Source organism: Bos indicus, chromosome 3, assembly GCF_029378745.1.
Source record: "Bos indicus isolate NIAB-ARS_2022 breed Sahiwal x Tharparkar chromosome 3, NIAB-ARS_B.indTharparkar_mat_pri_1.0, whole genome shotgun sequence".
NCBI lineage: Eukaryota > Metazoa > Chordata > Mammalia > Artiodactyla > Bovidae > Bos > Bos indicus.
The window spans coordinates 1,934,863-1,959,837 of NC_091762.1; the positions used below are offsets into that span (position 1 = coordinate 1,934,863).

General features: G+C 42.6%; 1 protein-coding gene and 1 long non-coding RNA gene across 7 annotated transcripts in view; one reads left to right on the plus strand and one right to left on the minus strand.

The window, feature by feature from the left end:
• Positions 1-24,975, plus strand: part of ILDR2 (immunoglobulin like domain containing receptor 2) — a 68,861-nt gene that overhangs the window by 12,908 nt on the left and 30,978 nt on the right. For all 6 annotated transcript variants that reach the window (XR_002183572.2, XM_019986508.2, XM_019986514.2 and 3 more), the window contains exons 2-3: positions 8,551-8,883; positions 9,919-10,038. Coding sequence is in view for 5 of the 6 variants with exons in the window: in XM_019986508.2 (XP_019842067.2) it covers positions 8,551-8,883; positions 9,919-10,038 (453 nt within the window). In the remaining variant the exon portion in view is untranslated. The remainder of the gene's footprint in view (positions 1-8,550; positions 8,884-9,918; positions 10,039-24,975) is intronic.
• The window catches only part of LOC139180600 (uncharacterized), a 36,313-nt gene that overhangs the window by 8,285 nt on the left and 3,053 nt on the right, over positions 1-24,975 (minus strand). Inside the window, exon 2 of the long non-coding RNA XR_011564836.1 lies at positions 5,958-6,027. This is a non-coding gene — a long non-coding RNA (uncharacterized lncRNA). The remainder of the gene's footprint in view (positions 1-5,957; positions 6,028-24,975) is intronic.

Below are 24,975 nucleotides of genomic sequence, written 5' to 3' on the forward strand. Positions count from 1 at the left end.
ATCTAACTTAACGGCAGGAAAAAGGAGATATGTATTGTCATATTGAATGAAGGAAAAACTCAGGGCTCTGAAAGCCGAGATATGCTGGTGAATGGGCAATTCTGAGGGCTTCAAGAGTTAAAGGATGGATGAGCTTGATATACAATTCCTAAAGATGCTGGTCTGTGGTGATAATAATTTTCCATTATCTTTAGCAGCAATCTTTACTTCTCTAAAATGTGTCTGTGCTTATAGATCTGCATCTCAAAAATGCTGGCAGGAATATCTTACAACTAGTGGGGAAAAGGGACTTGCTTTGAAAAAAAAGAAAGTGCTAAAATAAGAACAGCATTGCTGTAGATACTGCTTTTGTTATCCTTCCAAGAACACAATTCCTCATGTAGAGACTCCTTTTTTTTCACATGAGAATTGGGGCAGGAACTTATTTTGCCATATGTAAGGAGGCACTGTCTATACTTGTAGCTGATCCTCCCTGGCCTGGTAACTAGGCACCCCTGGTGATTAGCTGAGATGGGGCCTGATGCGCTGAGCTGTCACTCATCACTCTGCCTTTAGGCAGCTTTTCTAGTTATTGATCAGAATCCATTCTCTGCACTGAGGACCACCTGCTGAGAAAGACCCTTTGGATTCACTTATTCATTTCTTCATTCATTCTTTGATTCATTTTTGTGAGCTTCAGCTCTATTCTATGGCCTTGCTGTATAATGAGGATACAGAGTCAACCAAATCCACCAAGCTGGATTTAGAAAAGGCAGAGGAACCAGAGGTCAAATTGCCAACATCTGCTGGATCATCAAAAAAGCAAGAGAGTTCCAGAAAAACATCATCTACTTCTGCTTTATTGACTATGCCAAAGCCTTTGACTGTGTGGATCACAATAAACTGTGGAAAATTCTGAAAAGAGATGGGAATACCAGACCACCTGACCTGCCTCTTGAGAAATCTGGATGCAGGTCAGGAAGCCACAGTTAGAACTAGACATGGAACAACAGACTGGTTCCAAAAAGGGAAAGGAGTACATCAAGGCTGTATATTGTTACCCTGCTTATTTAACTTATATGCAGAGCACATCATGAGAAATGTTGGGCTGGAGGAAGCACAAGCTGGACTCAAGATTGCTGGGAAAAACATCAATAACCTCAGATATGCAGATGACAACACCCTTATGGCAGAAAGTGAAGAACTAAAAAGCCTCTTGATGAAAGTGAAAGAGGAGAGTGAAAAAGTTGGCTTAAAACACAACATTCAGAAAATTAGGATCATGGCATCTGGTCCCATCAATTCATGGCAAATAGATGGGGAAGCAGTGGAAGCAGTGACAGACTTTATTTTCTTGGGCTCCAAAATCACTGCAGATGGTGACTGCAGCCATGAAGTTAAAAGATGCTTGCTCCTTAGAAAAAACGTTATGACCAACCTAGACAGCATATTAAAAAGTAGAGATATTACTTTGCCAACAAAAGTGCATCTAGTCAAAGCTATGGTATTCCATCTAGTCATGTATGGATGTGAGAGTTGGACTTTGGAGAAAGCTTAACACCGAAGAATTGATGCTTTTGAACTGTGGTGTTGGAAAAGACTCTTGAGAGTCCCTTGGACTGCAAGGAGATTTAACCAGTCCATCCTAAGGGAGATCAGTCCTGAATATTCACTGGCAGGACTGATGCTGAAACTGTAACTCCCAATACTTAGGCCACCTGATGCAAAGAACTGACTCATTGGAAAAGATCGTGATGCTGGGAAAGATTGAAGGTGAGAGGAGAAGGGGACAACAGAGGATGAGATGGTTTGATGGCATCACCGACTCGGTGTACATGAGTTTGAATAAACACTGGGAGTTAGTGATGGACAGGGAAGCCGGGCGTGCTGCAGTCCATGGGGTCGCAAAGAATTGGACACAACTGAGCAACTGAGCTTAACTGAAATCCACCAAATCCTAGTCCTTGCCCTCAGGGACCTTAGAGTTAGAAACCAATTTATATTGGTTCAATATATAAAATTCAGTTTATATTGAATTTTTCAAGATCAGAAGATGGTCTTTTAAATTTTATTTCCCCAGAACTTAACACTGTATTTTAAAACATGTTTTTGAATGAATTTGAGCTAGATAGTCAAGGGCAGTTTTCCTGAAGATCAGGGGCACAGTATAAACTGGAAGAATGGTCTGATGATCCAAGAATGATGATTCCTTTTGCAAATAGAGAAAACCACCTATAATCTTCAATCTTCAATATCATCTGGTGCTTCTTTTGGTCAGGAATCCTAATTTTTACAGATGTGTTCTATATAGTATGATCCCTTATTTGACTTGCTTCCTTTTTCTGTCTTTTGTCGTCTTCTCTAAGCAGTCTCCTTCCAGTTTGGGGGGATCCTTGTTTTATTTTGTAGAGTGAAACATGGATTCTTCCCATACCTCTGTTAACGTCTTTATAAGAGCTTCAAAACACAAATCCTTTCTGGTGTCACCAGCGTCCAGATTCCAAGTCCCAGCCTTCCCATTGTGCCAGCATCTGCTTCTCATGTGTGTGCATGACCTACACTCAGTGCTTCTCCCTGTCTGCCTCCCAGAAACTCCTCAGCTACATGTCCTGATGTTTCCCCAGCTGGGCAAATAACATGTTTATAATAAAAGAATGGAAAACATCTTAGTATGCCTGGAACATCTGTGGGGCCAAATCATGGAGAAAATCTTACATGCCATGTCAAGGCATTTGGACCTTATCCTGGAAGGAGTGGGGAATCTTTTGAGCCTTAAAACAGGAGACTGTCTTTTCTGAAAGAATATTCTAGATATAAAAAATGTGGAGAGTGCACCGGGCTGGAAGTAGGGAGACCACAGAAGAGGCTATTATAGAACCAGGAAAGTAATGAGGACTTGTGTAAAGTGATAGAGTTTTGGGCCCACTCTAGGTCTGGGCTTCTCTGGTGGCTCAGTGGTAAAGAATACACCTGCCAATGCAGGAGCCCCAGGTTTGATCCCTGGGTTGGGAAGATTCCCTGGAGAAGGAAATGGCAACCCACTCAAGTATTCTTGTCTGAGAAATTGCATGGCCAGAGGAGCCTCATAGGCTATAGTCCATGGCGTTGCAAAAGTGTCAAACACAACTTAATGACTAAAGAACAGTAAAAGCCTAGCTTCAAATCTGTCACTTGCTAACCCTCATGTGTTAGGCAAGATACATACATTCTCTGAGAATCAGTTTCTTCATCTATAAAATGGATGTAATGATAATATCTACCTTATAGGGTTTTTTGAGAGAATTAAGCTACTACATGAATGACACTTAACACATTTTCTAATATATAGTAATTCTTTCACAATTACTTCCTGGTAGAAGGAATAGAAACCTGATTTATTCCCACTAGGAATGACCGTAGGAATAGAGAAGAGTCAAATTGGAGAAAGATTTGGAATTAGTGACCACTGAAAGTGGGTAGAAACAAAGAGGAAATGATCAAAGCTTTACTTTCTATGTGCAGGCACAGAACTAGGGCTGCATTGGCAAAAGAGCTAGGGAGACAAGGAAGACCAATCTATGAGCAAGAGTTGAGGTGGGAAAAGAGAAAGTGATGTATGTTTAATTGGAATAAAGAAAGTGAAGTCGCTCAGTCATGTCAGACTCTTTGTGACCCCATGGACTGTAGCCTACCAAGCTCCTCCGTCCATGGGATTCTCCAGGCAAGAATACTGGAGTGGGTTGCCATTTTCTTCTCCAGGAGATCTTCCTGACCCAGGGATTGAACCCGGGTCTCCTGCATTGAAGGCAGAAGCTTTACTGTCTGAGCCGCCAGGGAAATCCTGTTTAATTTGAAGTATCTGTTAAACATGCAGATGAGGCTTCATAAAGTTGAGGGTCTGAGGCAAACTGGTAGTTAGAAACATGGGAGAATAAGATTTCTTAGATCAAATGCACAGGTGAACATTACAAAATGGCTGAAAAATTTCAGTTTATTTACCTGGCATTCAAAGATGTTCTTATTAGTCTGTATAGACCAGCATAAGAAGTACTAGGTTTTTAACATCTGACAGGTGGTGACATAGGAAAAAAAAAATCTATAAGAGGTGGGACTCAAGTTCAGGACACTAACCTAGCCCCAGGGCAGATCTCTTGGGAACTAGAGTCAGAGGGAGGGTGTTCCCAGGCCAAACCTCAGTGTCCACAGGAGACTGTCAGTCTTGGTCCTCATCCAGACTTGCTGTGACTCTGAGGGGCCTGATCTGGCACAGGAGTCAGGATTCCATGAGTGGTGTTTTTTGAAGTTGAGTGAATAGCACTTTACAGTTTCAGATATAGATCAGTCGTGTGTGAGTATATTGGAAACAAAACCTAGTTCTCAGGAGAAGGACCTTATATCAGGGCCCAAGCAAGCAGGGCTGGATCTCGGGACAAGCCTTTGGTCCCAGTGGATTGCAAGCCAGGTGGAAACACAGCCTAATATAAGCAAGGACTGAGGGAAAGATCTGGCTCAGTGGGTGTGGGAATCGCAGCCCTCACCCAGAACCCAGGGTTAGGGCCAGAAGAGCAGTTCTAGGCCTCGCCTTCTGGTGGGAATGGGGCATCTAACAGGGCTGGCCAGGACAGGCTTGGGACCTGGGTGCCGTGTATCCTACAGTTTGGAAGCTCCTAGAGCTAATGCAGGGATTGGCTTCTTTAGCTTTCTAACTCTTCACTCTGGTCCTCAAATGTTCAATAAACTGACATTTCCTTGAAATTCCTAGTTCTGGCCTCTCCAGCTATCCAGATGTATCCCGAGCTTAGATTCCCAGGATTTTCATTGTCCCTGCATATGTATACATGTCTATGTATGTGCACACACTCAGGGGTACGCTCTGTTTCCAACTGCTGGGAGCTATGGATGTGACTGTGCTGTGCACCCAGTCATGGTTTGATACCGAATTACCCAGTCTGCAATACTATTCCTTTGCAGTTTCTGCCCATTCTGCCCTATAACTCACACCTTTGTGCTCACCTAGCTCTAGATTAGAAGAAGGCAATGGCACCCCACTCCAGTACTCTTGCCTGGAAAATCCCATGGACGGAGGAGCCCGGAAGGCTGCAGTCCATGGGGTTGCTGAGGGTTGGACACGACTGAGCGACTTCCCTTTCACTTTTCACTTTCATGCATTGGAGGAGGAAATGGCAACCCACTCCAGTGTTCTTGCCTGGAGAATCCCAGGGACAGGGGAGCCTGTTGGGCTGCCGTCTATGGGGTCGCACAGAGTCAGACATGACTGAAGCGACTTAGCAGCAGCAGCAGCAGCTCTAGGTTATATGGCTTTACAGAAATCAACAGATTGTTATTGACAGCAGCAGCAACAACTACATTTATTGAGTGCTTACTTTACATCAGTATTATCCTAAATGCTTAGGATAAAATCTTATTTAACCCTCAAACAGCTCCACAAAATAGTTAGTTATTCTGGTTTTACCAGTAAGGAAACCGAAACTCCTAAGAGGAGTTATCTACTGCAAGTCATGCAGTTAGGAAGTGGTAAGACTTGGATTTTAAATGAGAACTCCCTCTAAAATCCATGCCTTTAACTATCATGCTATAAAGAGGTAAATGTTTCTGAAAACATAGTCTTTATTCTTTGGAACATGAGCTTATGTGTATGTCATAGAAGAAACTGAGTTGACTAACCTCTGTTAATAATTAAGGGAGTCCACGATTTTAAAAAACAATAATTAATGGTGTCCCATGGCTTGGTCAAGTGTCTAATCTCATTAACAGAGAATAGAGCTGAGAAGGAGGTTATCCTTAGTAATCATCTAACGAAGAAAACCCTATACTTAAACAACCCTTCCCCCAACACTTTTTGTGTTGCACCTGCCTCCTTTGCTAGTTTCATTTATCCTGGAAGGGCTAGGAAATATTTCATTTCCCAAGTAGAGCCTGAATAGGTAGCAGAGAAGAAAGGTGGTTGGTCAGCAGCCAGCATTGTGATTGGTCAATACCTGTGACTGGTCATCCAGCCTCAGCGACTGCTCACTGAAGTCATTTCACCTCTCTGTCCCATTTTGTTACCTGGAAAATCAGACTGTGAATAAGGATTTGAAGAATTACAAGATTAAAAATTAATGCAGTAGAATTCAAGGAGAAACTATAGGAAAACAACAACAATAACACACAAGTCTTTGTCGTCTAGATTCTAGATGTGTGAGTTGGGAAGAACAGAATCAGTGACACCAGCATTTGAGGGTGGTGGAGGGAAGCAGCAGAGCCTAGGAGGTTCTTTTCTGAGCTTCCAGATGGGAATTATCTGCCCCTCGCTGGCACTGATCTACATACTCTGGCTATAATCAAACCTTTTGGTGATGAATGGTCATCAAGATTCAAGAGCCTCTGAATGGGAGTCAAGGGCAAAGGCAGGAAAGGTAAGGGAGGGTTCCCATTTGAGATGTACCATCTGTGGGTCATGGTCAAGGTGCTCTTAAAGAGTCCTCTCTCTGCAGGCACCCAGAGAGAGAAGGTTTAACAACTCTGTTGAGTTAAGGAATATGAGGCTCATTTTACAGGTGAAGGTTGCTTAAGAGACTTCATTTAGGCCTTACCATTAGTGGGTAGCCAGATGAGATTCAAAGCCTTATCTCTTTGATGCCAATGCTCTTTTACTATACTATGCTGTTTATGTCATTTAAACATAAATGTGAAGTCCTAGAAATTTGTGAAGTCCTAGAAATTTTCATATTAATATTCATTCATTTACTTGCCCATTCCTTTATTTATTGTACCTATCCAGCACTTAAGGTTCAAAATACTAAATCTTAAATACTCGACTGTATTCACTTCCCAATTCCATAGGATGGAAACCTTTTCTTCCTAACAGGAATTAAAACCTAGTTTTCACAGTGCTTTCATGGGGGAGAGTCACTAGTCTGGAAATCAGAAGTGAGTACAAATGTGGTATCTTGCCCTTGTTGAGCGAGCTATAAAGCTATTATTCGTGACTCGATGAAGAGTCATGAATAAATGCATATTCGAGTTGTGAGAGTGAGTTTGCTTTGTGGGCTGTCATCGTGACCATGGGCAGTAATGAAGGATAGTAGGCCCCCCTAGGAAACTAGTCCTCCTGCCTCTGAAGTCCACCTGCAATTCTAGGGTGAAACTCTTTGCCTCAAGCTACCTGAAGGTGGCTTGGCAGCCTCCTGGTTTCAACTCTGGACCTCTTTATCCTGTCTTTTTATTCATATTCCTTTTTTTGCTTCTCATCATGATTCTGCTTCTGTTTCAAAGCAGAATTAGATCAAGCTAGAAACTCTTAACTCTCCCAGTAACCTGAAGAAGTTGTGTTCTCTTTGTCTGGAGTTTCTAGACCTTACCATTGAGTTCATAGAAGCCCTTTGCCTCTCAAACACTCCCCTGGGCTTTCATTCATGGAAACTTCCCTCTCTTTCTTGGACACCAAGCTTCAAATTGATCTTTTTAACACTTAAACTTCTCATCTGCTTTCTAGTCTCCCCCCACCTCTTTTTGGATCGCCTTCAAAGCTTTTGAACTTGGTCTACTGCTTTTGATCTGAAATTCTCCCATTTCTCTCAAAGCCTTCTTTCCCCCTTAATCTCTGTCTCCTTTGCTTGGTCACCAGCTAGAAGGGAAGTCACTTTCTCCTAAATTCATACTTCCTGGATTCATTTTCCTCATTTATCAAATAGTTTAGTGTCTATGGGCTTCAGGAGCCAGGACAGCTAAATAAGACACGTTACTTAGTTGACCCGACAAGTCTGATGGTGTGAAAAGAAGAACTTGCAAAATTATTATAGTAAATGTCTGGCGGGGAATGCTGGGGACACTATGGCGCAAAGGAGGAAGTGATACATAGATTGACTGGTCAGAGAAGGCTTGACAAGAAGCCTCTGAACTGGGTTTTAAAAGATGAAAATGAGTTTCCCAGGAAGATAAGTGAGGAAAAAGCTTGCCATAAACAAGAAACATGATGTGCCAAGATCTAGAGGTGTGATATAGCACATCCCACTTAGGGAAACTGTTAGTTTGCTGTCCTCTGAGGTTGATGCTCAAACAGAGGTGCTGCAAGAAGTGAGGCTGAGGAGGAATTAGATGATGAAGCACCTTAAACGCCTTGCTGAGAACTTTGGGTTTTGTTCTAAAGGCCATGGAGGATGAGTGAAGGATTTTAAGAAGGAGAGCCATAACAGTCAGATTTAAAAAGATAACCTGAAATTATAGCAAGGAGGATGGATACATGTGGGCAACTGCAGGTGGAGAGACCAGACAAGAGATTATTGCAAAATTATAGGCAAAAAATGAGAAGAACATACACGGAAGCACTGGTAGTGGGGTTAAAGAGGGGGGTGGAAATATTAAAGATGTTAAGAGGTCACGTTGACATGACTTTGTGACCACCTGGGTATTAGGAATGAGAGCAGATTCTGGACAGGGCGACCAGGTAGATATTGATGTTCTTCATTGTGATGGAAAAAACAAGGTGAGGGACAGGTTAGGGAGCTAAGGCAGAAAGGCGTGCCTGTGTAGTGTGAGGTGAGGTCCAGGATACAGATACTGTTTGGACATCTTCATTCTGTTTTGCAGCCATGGCTGAAGGCCTTCAGGTTACAGTGCCCGACAAGAAGAAGGTGGCCATGCTCTTCCAGCCCACTGTGCTCCACTGCCGCTTCTCTACATCCTCCCATCAGCCGGCCGTCGTCCAGTGGAAGTTCAAGTCCTATTGCCAGGATCGCATGGGGGAATCCCTGGGCATGTCATCTCCACGGACCCAGTCTCTCAGTAAAAGAAACCTGGAATGGGACCCTTACTTGGATTGCTTAGACAGCAGGAGGACTGTTCGAGTGGTAGCTTCTAAACAGGGCTCGACTGTGACCCTGGGAGATTTCTACAGGGGCAGAGAGATCACGATTGTTCACGGTAATAATGCCTCTGTTTTTAAGGAATGGGAGGGAGGTTGGTTTCATTCTTCACAGGTGCAAGAGGGTGTCAGCTGTGCACCCTTTCAGTCTCTCAGGGGTTTGATTTTATGGGAGATGATAGCATCAAGAAGCTTTCATGAGCTTGACTTTTAGTCTGATAATAAATGTATTATCAGCACTGAATTGAAATGGGTTCTAGTGAAAGCTTTCTCAGTCAAAATACTTTACAGCTTGACACCAGGCTTTATTGCCGTTAACTCAGAAAGTAAACTTCCCTAGAAGTTCTCTGCTGGGAAAAGGGATGCATGTGTGTAAGTGCAGAGCCAGGTCACTTCATGGCCCAAGTCCCAGGCAGTTTTGCATCCGTTCCACTTTTTCTCCTGGTCTCTAAAGCTTTGGACAAGAAAAGGTCCAAAGTCTGGTATGACCTACTTGATTATTGGAATTTTGAAGAACTCCTGTGAACCCGTTTTGGGCTTCCCTGGTGGCTCAGACGGTAAAGACTCTGCCTGCGTTGCAGGAAACCCGGTTTCCATTTCTGGGTTGGGGACATCCCCTGGAGAAGGAAATGGCAATCCTCTCCAGTATTCTTGCCTGGAAAATCCCATGGACAGAAGAGCCTGGCAGGCTAACAGTCTATGGGGTTGCAAAGAGTCAGATATGGCTGAGTGACTAACACTTTTCACTTCCTGTGAACTCAGCTCATTTCTAGGAGTCCAGGTTAATTCTGGAATTTACTTGGCTTTCAGAGGCCTCTGTAAGCCTGGTTAAAAGCAAGTGTTCTATTCCTGAAACCAGCCTGCAACTAGACCAGTTTCTGGGTGTGAATTCTCTCACCTTAGGGATGCTAGTTTTTATCATTGTTCTGTTAGTTTGTTTTCAGTAAAGCAAACATCATGTCAGCCACCATTTAGGTTGAAAAATAGAACACTGCAGACACCCAGAAGCACCTCACTTCCACCCACCCTCTGTTGTTCAGTATTTTCTGCAAAGGACAGAATTTAGAACCAGGTCCTTCTCTTTGTGATAACAGATGCAGATCTTCAAATTGGAAAACTCATGTGGGGAGACAGCGGACTGTACTACTGTATCATCACCACCCCTGATGACCTGGAGGGCAAGAATGAGGACTCCGTGGAAGTACTGGTGCTGGGTAGGTGACGGTCCTCAGCGATATTTTCATCTTAGACTGCTTGCACTGCTCCTTCTTCTCACTTCTCCCTGCGTGTATCAGTAGGTTGCACACACAGGCTTTATCTTTGGTGCACAAACTGATTTCAGAATATGGTCTTTAATGAGTATTTGTTATATTTTGTTTCTTGGCTGCTATGATCCCCTTTTTCGCATTGCCTAAATGTTTCTTCTGCTTTCTTAGTTTTTTTCTCCTCCTTTCCACTTGTACCTTTAACCCTGAATTATTTCTGCTTATTCTTTACATATGCTACTAGTGAGGAAAATGCCAGATGCCTTTGAAGCAGGGTAGAGACAGGAATTCACTGGTGTGTTAGGATCTCCTGAGGCCTTTGGGAATCTTTTCCCATTCAATTATCTCCCCTTAAGGCAATCCTAAGGAAAGATGGCTGTGCACTTTTAATAATAAAAGGTACCCAGTGAAATGAGCTCTGGGGTAGACCTACTAGTGTTTAATTGGAGGGCAAATTTCTTGAAAGCTAAAAGTGCCTGAATTAGTCTCAAAGCAAATATAATCTAATCCTTATTAATATTAATTCCCTCATAAATGAAAACTCATTACTTTTGGCTACTTGTCTCTTTGGTGGATTAGAAGAATGTCAGTGGCAGATGACCTCCTTGTATGAAACTGAAGAACTGAGCACATATTTCATGCTCTATAAATGTTACTTGAACAAGACAATTGGAATAAAATATGCAGAAATTAAGAAAAGAAACATTAACTGTAGGATACAATGTACATCCTTGAAGCCGTTTTCAAAAGAAATTACTTTTTTTGTAGCCTCTAAGAAACCAGGTGATAACAATGTGGGGGCACAAATAAGGTGCTTTCTTTTAGAGGCAAATAAAATTAAAGGTTAATTTTTACCCCCTGTGAGAAATTCAGTGCCCAGGGAGAAAATGGAATTTTCTACTTAGGATTTTTAGTTTTATTCTATCATGATTGGCAAATAAGGTTTACTGTTGCCTTAATTTTACGGTTTACAAAATGGACTAAGGTAAATATTTATTAAGTATTAACCCTTTAATAATAATCAATGAATTGATGCTTTCAAATTGTGGTGCTGGAGAAAACTCTTGAGAGCCCCTTGGACTGAAAGGAGATCAAATCAGTCAATCCTAAAGGAAATCGACCCTGAATATTCATTAGAAGGACTGATGCTGAAGCTGAAACTCCAATACTTTGGCCACCTGATGTGAAGAGCCAAGTCATGGGAAGAGACCCTTATGCTGGGAAAGATCGAAGACAAGAGGAGAAGGGGGCAGCAGAGGATGAGATGATTAGGTAACATCACTGACTCAAAGCACATGAATTGGAGCAAATCCTGGGAGATAGTGAAGGACAGAGGAGCCTGGCACGCTGCAATGAAAAACTGCTGTGATCTGTAAAAGAATGGGAAATACGACATACATTCAAAAGGAAATAAAAATGTAAAAGGTTTATATTGACATTATAAAAGACTACAGGGCAGTTAGATTTAGGATCTGTGTGACTCTGTAAATCTGTAGGAAATAAAAAGATAAATGTCTGCCTAATAACACAACTCTAATGGTTAAGTTTGAAGGAACAAGTGGCTCATTGAGCCTGCAATTAGCTGATTGTGAACACAAGTTATTTGACCAGTGCAACCGTTTGCAGCAAAGTAATTACTTGTGCAGGAAAAGGAGGCCAGGTAAAAACCACTTGAAATAATTTGGTCTCCGTTCTGCAAATGTGGGGAAATAAATAGAGTGAAAGCCTTGTCATTAGAGGATGTGCTGAAGTATATGAAGGGCATTTCTCTGGATTGAAACATACAGAGTAACTTGGGCAAAGATGCTATCCTCAGGACCAACAGGGAGGTGAAAGGAAGGCTCAGATGAAAAGGGTCAGCAATGATGGGAGAAAAGATAAGAAAAATTAGTGTTATCCTAAAAAGGGATCAGAAAGGCCAAATGTGGATGCTGCAAATCAGATAGAAGCAGCACATTTGTGAGATAAACAGATACACAGTGGAGTTCTTAGGGAGGAGAAACACATAATTCTGCTATTGTTGTTGTTTAGTTGCTAAGTTGTGTCTGACTCTTTTTCAACCCCAGGGACCGTAGCCTACCAGGCTCCTCTGCCCATGAAATTTCCCAGAGAAGAATACCGCAGTCTGTTGCCCTTTCCTTCTCCCGGGGATCTTCCCGACCCAGGGATCAAACCCGTGACTCCTACTGCGTCTCCTGCATTGCAGGCAGATTCTTTTCCACTGAGCCACTGGGGAAGCCTGTATCCCGCATTAATTAGAAATGTTCAAAGCACGGTAAATTTGCCATGTAAACTTTATAGGGCAACACTGGTTGTGTTAGTTAATTAAAGGTGTTAGTTTGAAATCTAGGAGAATTTCCTGAATGCGATATTTACTTTCCAAATGCAACATTCTGAATCTTCTTGGTCTTGACACCCCATTATGGAATTTTTCAAAATATTGTCACAGTTTTTAAAATTCTAATTATTTAGTGGTTATATCCTGCAGGCCTGTTCATGAGGTATTCTTTTTATGTGAGACCAAGAGAGCAACCTGTTTCTGAAGTCAGCCTCTAGGAGATAAAGACTTCGGTAGGAAGATAATGGTCCACAGTTTGCTGACTACAACCGTCATGAGCCACTTGTGGTCACCGAACTTACTATGAGGAATAGTTGGAGGAACTGGGAGGATTCAGTCTTGGGAAAGGGAGCATGGGAAGCCTCTCCAGATATCTGAAGTGAAATTGTGTCGGAGGATTGGAAACTTACCCATTGTAGCTAGGTAAAACTAGAGCCAGGAGTGGAAGTTACAAAGGGAAGGAGTCTGTCTCAGGATAAAGAAAGAACTGTTAACAATCGGAGAGGCATCTGAAGATGCAGTGTTCTTAGGAGTATTAATTTCTATGTCCTTAAGAAGGTGGAAAATTTCTTTTGAGTTATTGTATCATTTATTTATAGTAAAAGGTGTTCAACTCACTTATTTTTGAGCTTTATTTCAAATTTAAAATTATTGGTTTTAAAAAGTAGATGAATATGAGTGATGTGACTACTCTGATAAAGGGAGAAAATGACTTCCTGGTAATTTAGTCCTCATGACAGAGATAAAAGGGTTACAAGTTGGTTACAAGAACATACAGGATAGCATTCACTCAAAAGGAAGCCAGAGGGAATGCACTGTGGTCTTTTGTGGTAGGTCAGTGTTAAAAGAACTGATTCCACAAGAATAAGAATAAACTTGATGGAGGCTTGTAGGAACTGAAACGAGCTCTTCTTAGAGGATAATCACAGCGTGAGGAATAGAAAACTGTAGAATTTCAGATGACCAATTAGTAAGGGAGTTAGTTAAAGGGATAAACCAGAGGCAAAGTTAAGGAGAATTTGTTGTTTTCATTATACGCACAAAGGTAAAGTTGGAAAAGTTAATGGAGCAAGATTATCAAGTGTCTTATATGTCAGACTAAGAACTTTGTGTTCCATTTGAAGACTTAGAGGCGCCAGTGAAGAAGCCATCACAGAGGAATGAAATTAGATTTGAGGATCAGAATAGTAGTAGCAGGGTAGACAGTACATTAGAGAGGAGTACTAGAACAGAGGGGTTGGTTATGGGGTACTGCAGCAGCATGGGTGAAAGGGCATGAGATTCTGAACCAGAGTAATGAACTGAGAACAGACAGCATGGAAACATTTCTGAGAGGGAAGTGGTGGATATTGAGATACAGGGATGAGTCAAAAGGACACCGTGATTTATAGTTAACTGGGGAGCCAACTGTTCTGTCAACCAAGAGAGAGGCTACAGATTGGAAACCAGGTTGGAGAGGCCAGAAAATGAATTTGGTTCTTAATACATGGAATGTGAGATGTCTTGATGACAATTAGAAATATGGTCTGGAATTCAGTGGAAAAACAGGGATTAGAGATAATAGATTTGAGAGTCATGAATGATAGTCACAACCGTGAAAGAATAGATGAGTCACCCAAAAAGATTATATAAAGTGAAAAGGGCCAAAGGACAGAAGCTTTTCAGTCTTATATTCTAGTTTGACTTCATGTGAGTGGTGACCCTGGTACTGCGTGTATACTTGTCTTAATTTCCCTTACAACACTGGACCCTTCTCAGTAGCACTGGAACATGAGCTCTTCAATGGCCAGGGCCAGTTCTCATTCATCTATTTGCATTGGTTTGCAGAGTTTCTAGAATAAAGAAGTTTAAGTGAATGTTTTTTTAAATGACAAATGGGCAGAATCTGTAACTAATATTTACTTTGTACCTCTTAAATATTAGTCAATGCTGAGTATGTATTTGTTGACTTATGAAGTGTTAATACAATAAATGTTTACAGTCTCAAGTGAGATATAACATAATTTAATCTCATTGGTCATGATTCTTTATCTAGGTATTTAAATTTTTCCTAGTGATAGAACCACCAGGAAGTACGGTTGAAGCCACAATACCACACAACCTGTCTATATTACGAAGCTATAGAATGCTCCCTGGCATCAATCATGTTTTCAAAAATGTAACTGCTGCTTTAGGTAATGGTTTTTACTTGGCCCAGATTTGCTTTAGTACTTCATTTCATTTCTCAGTGAAACTGCCTATAATCATTAACCTCACTTCAAAGACATAGTTGTCCTTGTCTATACTGCTTACCTCCCCACTGAGTATGACCTACCTTCTTTTCCCCATACATCTGAACTATCTATGAATTGCAGCTGAGGCTTCTTTCAGAGGTTCAGAAATATCCAAAGATGTGATTTAGAGAAATGTGAGGATAACCACTGATTCACCATTAAACTCGAACACTATACTGAACACTTTTAAATCTCTTTTTGATGATTCAGAAGGTAGAGTCATTCTGAAGAAATGCTCGTGGTGTTTAGGGTGCTCTGAGATGATAGTGACAGGTACCTTAGAAATATTTAGATAGATGTTTGGGGTCATAGAGCCATGCCAGCAGACAGTTACAGAAGGTGGAAGTGTCCAGAAAATCTGCCACCCTGAGATTAGACATAGGTCTAGGATCAGGAACAATCTGTTTATAACCTGGAACCATGCCACTGTTTGGATAGGAATAAAGTTCCCCCGGGCAACTCCAGCTGGCAGGAAAAGGACTTCACCATTCAGGAAGGCTCAAGTAGGGAAGTTGCTATTTTAAAATCTAAAGGCAGCTCGCCTTGTTCTTATTTCTTTCTATGCACAAGGTAAGGGCCTGACCCCTTCTCTCTGATGTCTCATGTGATAGCTTGTTTTCTAAGGGCCAAAAGGAAAAAGGAGGGAAAGGGCCCCAGTAAAAATATGGCGCAATGAACACTTGTGCCTCTGGACTGAGAAAAGAATAACGACATGAGCCTGTTTCATGAGCATGTTTCAGCATGGAACAGGTTCTCTTGTCCAGGTTATCAGGATAAACAAGATGGCTTTAGCATCCTTTCTATAATTTTGACTTTATCTAAAATATCCACAAATTGCAGAATTAACTCTCTATATAGGGGATGCCCAAATACTGCTGTCCTGTTTTGTTTAATACTGCTTCTATTTTAGGAAAAGTGATACCTCTTTATTATAAAAACCAAACAAAACAGAAAACACGAGAAGAAAATCTCTTTTAAAAAATTCACCACTCAGAGCCAACTATTGTGTTCTTCAGAACTCTTTTAATTGCAAGGGACAGATTCTCAAACTGGCTTAGGGGAACTTTTTGGCTTAGGTAACCAGTAAAGTGAAAGTGAAGTTGCTCAGTCGTGTCCGACTCTTTGCGACCCCATGGACTGTAGCCTGCCAGGCTCTTCCATCCATGAGATTCTCCAGGCAAGAATACTGGAGTGGGTTGCTGTTTCCTTCTCCACGGGATCTTCCTGACCCAGGGATCAAACCGGGGTCTCCAGCACTGCAGGCAGACTCTTTACTGTAACCAGTAAATCCAAGGGTATTCCTAACTTCAAGCATGGTTGAGTTCCAGTGTTCAGATTATGTTTTAAATATCGCCATCTCCTCTGTGTTAGATTCATTCTCCAGCACGCTGTCTCCAAATGTGACCCCTAGCAGATCTTTAACACCTTTGATCTCAGGAGGATAAACTGCCTCTCTCCATAGTGTGGCAAAAGTCCTATTGTTGGGGGTGGGCTGTGCATTCTGGGAGGAACATAGGGTACCACCAGCCCCAAATGAACCATATGAATTGAAGGGAAAGGGAGTAGCTTCATAAAGAGAAATTGGACATTTGTTTCCAAATGAAGAAGAAAAGAATGCCAGGCAGGCAAAAATACACACTGTTAATATTTTGTGGAATTCATCAATTTCTGCTTCTTTTTAGGCCAAATGCAATGCTATTCCAGGAGGCCAGAAATAGGCTTGCTCCCAGCAGGTCCTTGTGAGTAGGCACTAAGTTGGAATTGCTTCTTCCCTGTGAAGGTAATGCAGCAGAATTACCTATGTTTTCCTGTCATGCTTCTATTTTTCCTTCCATCTCCTCCTGTGATTTATCCTGATTTATATTACCTTGACAAGAGGTGGAGAAACAGGCATGCATTAAATTTTTTAAAAATCAAATTATTCACAATACTGTGCCTGAAATTGTTCAGTTCAGTTCAGTTCAGTCACACAGTCGTGTCCGACTCTTTGCGACTCCATGAATCACAGCATGCCAGGCCTCCCTGTCCATCACCAACTCCCGGAGTTCACTCAGACTCACGTCCATCGAGTCGGTGATGCCATCCAGCCATCTCATCCTCTGTTGTCCCCTTCTCCTCCTGCCCCAATCCCTTATGGCAGAAAGTGAAGAGGAACTAAAAAGCCTCTTGATGAAGGTGAAAGAGGAGAGTGAAAAAGTTGGCTTAAAACTCAACATTCAGAAAACGAAGATCATGGCATCTGGTCCCATCACTTCATGGGAAATAGATGGGGAAACAGTGGAAACAGACTATTTTTTTGGGCTCCCAAATCACTGCAGATGGTGACTGCAGCCATGAAATTAAAAGACGCTTACTCCTTGGAAGAAAAGTTATGACCAACCTAGATAGCATATTCAAAAGCAGAGACATTACTTTGCCAACAAAGGTCTGTCTAGTCAAAGCTATGGTTTTTCCAGTGGTCCTGTATGGATGTGAGAGTCGGACTGTGAAGAAAGCTGAGCGCCAAAGAATTGATGCTTTTGAACTGTGGTGCTGGAGAAGATTCCTGAGAGTCCCTTGGACTGCAAGGAGATCCACTCAGTCCATTCTGAAGGAGATCAGCCCTGGGATTTCTTTGGAAGGAATGATGCTAAAGCTGAAACTCCAGTACTTTGGCCACCTCATGCGAAGAGTTGACTCATTGGAAAAGACTCTGAAATTGTTATTCTGGTCTAAAATCAACTTTTTGGCCTACTAGCATTAAAAAGCCATTAAGAACATAATGAGAAATCAGGGAATTCTAGGGAGGGACATCTCTGAACTAGTGATCCACTTTAGGGATTTTTGATAGGAATCTGTTTCTATGGCTGTGCAGAAATATTCAGGCACACACCCCTCTGTCAGAGCTGCCTCAATTTGAATCCTGTTGTACTACCTACCCCCCTCCCATTAGTTCTGGCTATTTAGAAAGATTACTTGTTGCCAAGACTCCCCCTCCCCCTTCTCTTCCTGGCTTCCAGCCCCTGCTGCTAACCAAGGAGATTTGCCGATTAGAAGGGCTTCAGCTCAGAGAGTTCCCATGGCAACAGACTCCTCAGAGGTCTTTGTTGCCTGCTAAAACTTTGATCTCTGAGAGTGGCTGCTGCTGTTTCTCTCTAAGATTTACAAACAGAGGAAGAGGAGAAAAGAATTGGAGGAGAAGAAAAGTTTACTCCTGGCCAAAAGGAGAGAAGGAATTAATTACAGCCACACTCTAGCCATAAATCTGGAGGTTACTCCTTTGGAACATCTTCCATTTGGGCTGTTCCTACATTTTCATTTGTAGACTCGATTATATTACAGCTATCTTGGTTTCAAATGAAAGACTTAAAGTGGAGTTGATTCCTCTTGGAAGGTGGACCTATCCTATCCATCTTCAGATTTCCAGAAGAGTCGAAATAACTGCACAGGCTGCCATGAAAGCAGAGACACAGAACTAATATCGGGAGAGAGCTTTTTAGGCCCCAGACCCACTGGCTTTACTCCCTGCCCTTTCTCCTCATTCTGGCCTACTCTGCCCTGAGCTTACCTACATGCCTCTGTTGATCTTGGTTTTGAGAAGAACCAGAGTAATGTGTTGAAGGAGTGGGGAAGAAGGAAGAGGCAGAAAAATCAGCCAGGCATCAATAAGAAGTTGATTCTGTTTAATGGCTGTCAGTGAGCCTTCTACCATCTGAGGAGTGGAGTGGGGTTTGTGGTTGCTCCAATGACTGAGGATCATGCCTTTCACTCTTTGCAAGAAGCCTCTGATAGCCTTCACGCCTCTCTCCTGCATAATCACAGCCTTGTTCTTTGATGGGCATCATGGAATGGAGTCAGTTTTGCTTCAAGTGTGACTCGTATTTGCATTATGATTTAACTTTTAACCAGTCTTGTTTGCATACTATGTCCCTAACACAGGGAGGATACAAAATAAATAAAAGGCACTGTTCTGTCCCTATATAAATTACCATCTTTTGATAAAGATAAGTATTATATTTCTGAGGCAATGAGAGAATAATATAAGAAAAGTTAAAAAGTGTATTGATATTAAATATCTAGGCTACTGATTCACAAGAGGGGCCACTTTTGCCCCCCAGAAGATATTTGGCAATATTTGGAAACACTTTGGTTGTCACAGCTTGTGGGATACTATGGCATCTAGCAGGTAGAAGCCAAGGAGACTGCTGAATATCCCACAATGCACAGAACAGCCCTCCCACCTCCAACAAAGGATTATCTGTCCCCACAAGTGAATAGTGCCAAGGTTGCAAAACCCTGATCTTGATCAAAGGTCAATCTGGATACTGGATAAGGTCCACTGTGAAGAGCGTGGGCTTTGGGGGGGGTCACATTTATGTGGACTCCGTGCAGCCACATAACCTTTAATAACTCAATGTTGATGAGTCATGGTATCCTTATCTGTAAAAATGAGGGAGGAAAAACAAAAGTTAACATGGAAAACCTATTGTGAGGATTAAATAGCACAGAACACAAACTCAGTAAAACGTCAGTTCGGGGCTTCCCTGGTGGCTCAACAGTAAAGAGTCCGCCTGCTATGCAGGAGACTTGGTTTGGGAAGTTTGATCCTTGGGTTGGGAAGATCGCCTGGAGAAGGAAATGGTGATTCACTCCAGTATTCTTGCCTGGGAAAGCCCATGGACAGAAGAGCCTGGCAAGCTACAGAGTGGGGGTCATCAAAGAGTCGGACACAAGTGAACGACTAAACAGCAACGACAAAATGTCAGTTTCCTTCTACTTTTGCCATCCCCCACGTCTAGTTTGCAGTGTGCCACCCCTCATCCAGCGTTCTTGCCTGGAGAATCCCAGGGACCAGGGAGCCTGGTGGGTGCCAGCTATGGGGTCACACGGAGTCGGACACGACTGGAGCGACTTAGCAGCAGCAGCAGCAGCCCTCATCTGAGGGAATCCTCTAAGGGAATTCTGTGTTCTGGGACTCATCCTAGAGAGCCGATTTTCCTTTAGCCTGTTCCATAGCAGAGGCTTTAATGAGCCATCTGAATTGGCGATCCTGTTACTAATAGGTTCATGTTTTTTCCGATGACATCTGTGCAGTGCTGTGCAGCGGTGACCCTCATCAACCCCGTGGGAATCTTCCTGCTAGTGGGTTTCAGGGTATTCTGTCCCAGCATGCAATCTTTTGGTTGCTATGTTTTGGTAGCTGTTGAAAGCCCCTGTTTCTCGTTAATTACACAGTGTTTGCTACCTGACCTACATACAAGGATTAGGTCATACAGGCCACTCGATGAAGGCTAGAAGGGTTTGGGAACACCTAAGACTTGGATTAGGATCTGGATGGACTTGGAAAGACTTTAGATAGGACAACCTTATAATTTCTTGTCCAAATTAGGTTGAAAGTGAAAAGGGGAGACTTTAAATAATTTATATCAAGACAACAGGCCTATGGGTGTGGTGATCACCCTGTCTCTAGAGATGATCACCTGGAAGGTTTTTTGGTTTTTGTTTTTGTTTTTTTTTTTTTAATTATAGAGAACAGAAGAGCCAGAGGAGCTGGGAGCAAATTAGTTTCAGCTCACCTTCACCTGCTGACCCCAAGATGTTAGCAGGCATTCTAATCAGGGAGCCTAATTAGCTTCCCTGGTAGCTCCTGCCAATGCAGGAGACCCTGGGTCGGGAAGATCCCTTGGAGAAGGGAATGACAACTCACTGCAGTATTCTTGCCTGGAGAATTCCATGGATGGAGGAGCCTGGTGGACTACAGTCCATGCAGTCACCAAGAGTCTGAGACCACTGAGCAACTAACACTTTCACTTTTACAGGGCTGTGTACATATCCATTCATTTACTGCTGCTGCTGCTGCTAAGTCGCATCAGTCGTGTCCGACTCTGTGCGACCCCAGAGACGGCAGCCCACCAGGCTCCCCCGTCCCTGGGATTCTCCAGGCAAGAACACTCGAGGGGGTTGCCATTTCCTTCTCCAATGCATGAAAGTGAAAAGTGAAAGTGAAGTCGCTCAGTCGTGTCCGACTCTAGCGACCCCATGGACTGCAGCCTACCAGGCTCCTCTGTCCATGGAGCTTTCCAGGCAAGAGTACTGGAGTGGGGTGCCATTGCCTTCTCCGCATTCATTTACTAGAAGCAAGCAAAGAGGTGGTGGTTTGCGGTACTACTTGTTCACTGAAAAATGTGTGCGAAGATTTCTGAACGGTGAAGGACGTTTAGGCTCTTCACTGCCCTGGGTTGTTAACAAACGAAGTCTTGAAGGCACTCATTGCCCTCCCCTCACCCACAACCACCCAGCCCGAGCTGTGACTGCCTCCCCTCCCCCCTTCCTCCGTCGAAGCCTGTATCCCGCCTCACTATTTTTGCTTCACTTGTTGCTCATCACTGTGGGAGGAAACTGGGCCTTCAATTAGTGCGCATTCCTGAAGCCCGCGGTTGCCGTGGTTACCCGGGCGGGAGCCGGGCAGCTGGGTCAGCTCGCCTGGCGCATTGTAGTCGGTGCACCCGGGCGGCGGTAAACGCGCTAAGCTGGTGCGCGTGAGGGCGGGGACGCGGCCGGCGGACGGGAGGCACTGGGGGCCCGCGGGACAGTGGGCGTCGCCGAAAATCGGCTCAGCTCTGGAAAAAAAGAATGGCAGCCCTTGAAAGCCGGTCAGGAGACAGTGACGGCATTTTTCTCCAGAGCCAGCTGCTGCTATTCGAGTCTGCCGGTTTTCGTTCACAGGGGGATAGTGCCTCTGAGTTCGCTCTGGGAAATGCCCCATGCTCAAGCCCCTCGCACTGAGAGGGGGCTGACCATGGAGGAAAGGGCAGAGCTCTGACCATCTAAGGCCTATCAAGCTGTGTGCCCCTGCGGTCAGCCTCGGACCTCCTGGGCTTTTTTGGTTAAGGAAACTAGCCATTTTGATACCTTTGCATCTGTGGTATCTGTGCTGGCCTGATGGATGGAGCACAGTGAGCTCAGGAAATCACACTGGGCACCAAGAAACTCAATTTCCTTCTTCCAATAAATCCCACCCTCCTCTATGTCATTTTGGAGTCAAATCTACCTGTCTTCAGCTTTTCATCTCATGCTAAGTTGAGCATGTTATATTACTAATAATACCTTTGCATCTGTTCACTCTAAGACTAGGGAGTTGGATCACTGTAGCACTTTGCAAAGGCAGAGTGCTTCACAATCATTTTTATTATTACTTTTAGTAGTTTGTAGCGCACAGTGAATACCTTTTAATTAGCTCATACTGTGTTATGTATTCAGTAATCATTTTCTGGTCACAACTTTAAAAGGTGTTGAATTGTTAACCACCTCCTATCCAAAAATTATACTTGAGTTATGTAGGTAGAGCAATAACGCCACAAACACAGATTTCTGCATTGCTCATTGCAAAGACTAGAAATGCTTCACATTTCTAACATTTCTAAATTTAGAATAAGCAAAGCTTGAGGTGGAGTGAGATTGGGAAAGATACAAAAATACGGGTGAGTAGACCCAGGTTCTACTCCTGGTTTGATTATTAGTCAGCTGTGTGATTTTGGGTAAGATTCTTAAGCTCTCTGAACCTCAGGTTCTTGAAAATATGAAATGGATTATGGATTAGATGACCTCTGAAATCCTTTCTAGCAATACAATTCTAGAATTGTATTGATTGTATTGATTCAATCAATATAATCAATTGTTTTGATTCTAGAATTCTGTGTGAATAGAAGTCAGTGCCTTAGGCTAAGCTTACAACCACTGCCAAAAAAGCCTGAGGCATTTATTAACAGTTAATTGCAGATGGTCTGATACTAGTCATTTTGTGGAGAGAATTCAATGTCAGAATTACTCCCTATAATTTGAAGTGAACTAAAATGAAAGGGACAAGAAGAGAAAAAATACACACATGAAATGCTTACATAGTTTAAAAATACATATAAAAGAGAAGCTATGTCCACATTTGTGATGGATAATCATAAACTGTATATATTGAATGCATGGTTGCCATGGAAATATAGAATAAAAACAGAGATGTGTGTGCCCTTGGGAAATTTCCAATTTGAGGGGATTCCAAATAGTCATAGAAACAACTTTACACTTTAAAGGACCAGAGAGAAACATCTGCTCTTCTCAGAGACTTAGGAGAGAAACATTCTGGAGGGTTAGGAGCTGAGACAATAGGGGTGGATATAGTGCATCACTGAAAATGGATCCAGGGAATCTTAGGAAAGCTTGGAAGTATGATGAAGCCCAGATGTGCATTAAGCAGAAGGGGAAAGGAGGAAACCTCAAGGATCTGGGGAGGAAAAACATTCTATATTATCCTGAACAGAAGGTTCATTTTATAATATATTGGCAAACCCAAGGAGGACTCCCAAGTTAGTACATTTCAGAGAAATGGATGGAGATTCAGCAGTTTTGGCATCACATGGACAAAAGGAAGTACTGTTTTCCCTTTTCATAGGTTCCAGTGCATAACATAATGTGTCGTCTTATGACTTATTAATGTGTCTTATAATTACTTAATCAAGTAATTAAGTAGCAGATCTAAAAATCTGAAAACAAGTTTGTCCTACATCTAGAACTTCTGTACCTTCCATTGTACTAAAAAGGCTTGGAACAGAACTTGGATTTAAGTTTTAAGACTAGAGACAAAAACCAATTTAGGGAGCATATTGAATCTCTCTGTAATACCCTTGAAAATACCCTTGAAATACCTTGAAAATACCCTAGCATGGTGGCTTTCAACTTGTAGGGCTGGGGTATGGTGGTGCTTCAGTTCCCCAAGATGGCAGGATGGCATTTTATGAGATATTTCAGTGACCTGAAGATCTTCCTGACATTGAGCCCTGAGTCCAGGGCTGCTAAATATTCTCCAGTACATAGCATAGTGCTGAATGAATGGGCAGTTCCTTCAGATCCTCATTAAGAGCCCATTTCCATCTGGGATGGGTAAAAGGCACTATGGTGAGCAGTAAATCAGAAGTCTAGCATAGAAAACTGGGGATTTGCTGCTGGGAGAACTTCAAGGTCCTGATGGGTGAGGTGACTTCTTGTGCCAGGCTCTTAGGGATGCAGCACAGACACAGGCCCTGCCCCAGAGGGGTTTCCATCCTGCTAGTGGAGGAACGTGTAAAGGAATCACTGTAGGCAAGATGTATTCTCAGGAAGGTGTGTACAGTGGTCATCAGGAGCATGGAGGAGGATGCACCCTATCAGAGCAGTATTCTTAGAGGACTCTGTTAGAACATATTTCGGAGTTTTGCAGACTGCGTGTGCTATGGATTTGAGAGAAGCAGAAGTTCATTAGCTAGTTATCTTAGTACAGAAGGTGAGTACGTCCTGCATTGAGAACCTGGCCAGCCCAGAAAAAGGGATTAGAACCTTGGGGAGATGTTACCAGGACATGGTCTGTTGTAAATATGCAAAAATAATGCCATGGATAGGAGAAGAGTGGGAAACCAGGCAAGGACTGTGTCTCTGAGGGAAGGCCTCATGACTAGGGGGAACCTGATGTCAAAAATGCCCCCCAAAAGCTGATGAAAACATGGAATTTGGCAGGAAGATAGTCCTTTGACCTTGGTAAATCATATGACACAGAAGCAGATAAGAAAAGATGAGTTCTTAACCTCACACTTTTGGACAAGCTGCATGGGCAAGCCTGTGACTTTCAAGCATAGGGATCATGTCTTCTTCTCTGTGTCTCCACCTGGCACAAATACACATTTCCTTATTGATTGAATGAATGAATTGGAGACATTCCAAAACAGAGCTTGTTCTCAGGAATATGTACCAAGAGTTTAGTTGGGGATAACTTCACGTTGTCAGTGGCAGAAAACAGTTGAAATGGGGAATTATATAGTTAAAATCTGTAAGTTATTTTATTCACAATGATTGTTTTCTGCCCTCATCATTCAACCCAAAATATGTGAGTGTTTTGGGCTGTGAAGTTTCTGATGGTATGGTATGGTATGATACTGGCACATGTGTATGTGCATTACAAACTATTAGTATGCTTGATTCGTTTGGTCTATTCATGTGGAAGTTTCTTTAAAATATTGGATTCTGCAAGGTTTGGGGAAAACTGAGTGCTTACATGAAAACTATTTTCTAGTCATAACTTGAGCTGGGTTTGAAAAGAGTAAAGGTGACTTCTATTTGTGAGGTCTGTTCTCTATCCTTTTCTTAGACAGTAAAGTAACTTCTAATTGCCACTCTTAACTGAATCCTAGAAGAATGACAGTGATTCACAAGTGTTAGTAAAGTGCGGTGGAAATCTGGCATGTATTTACTGCAGTTGTTCGGACTCTCAAAGAT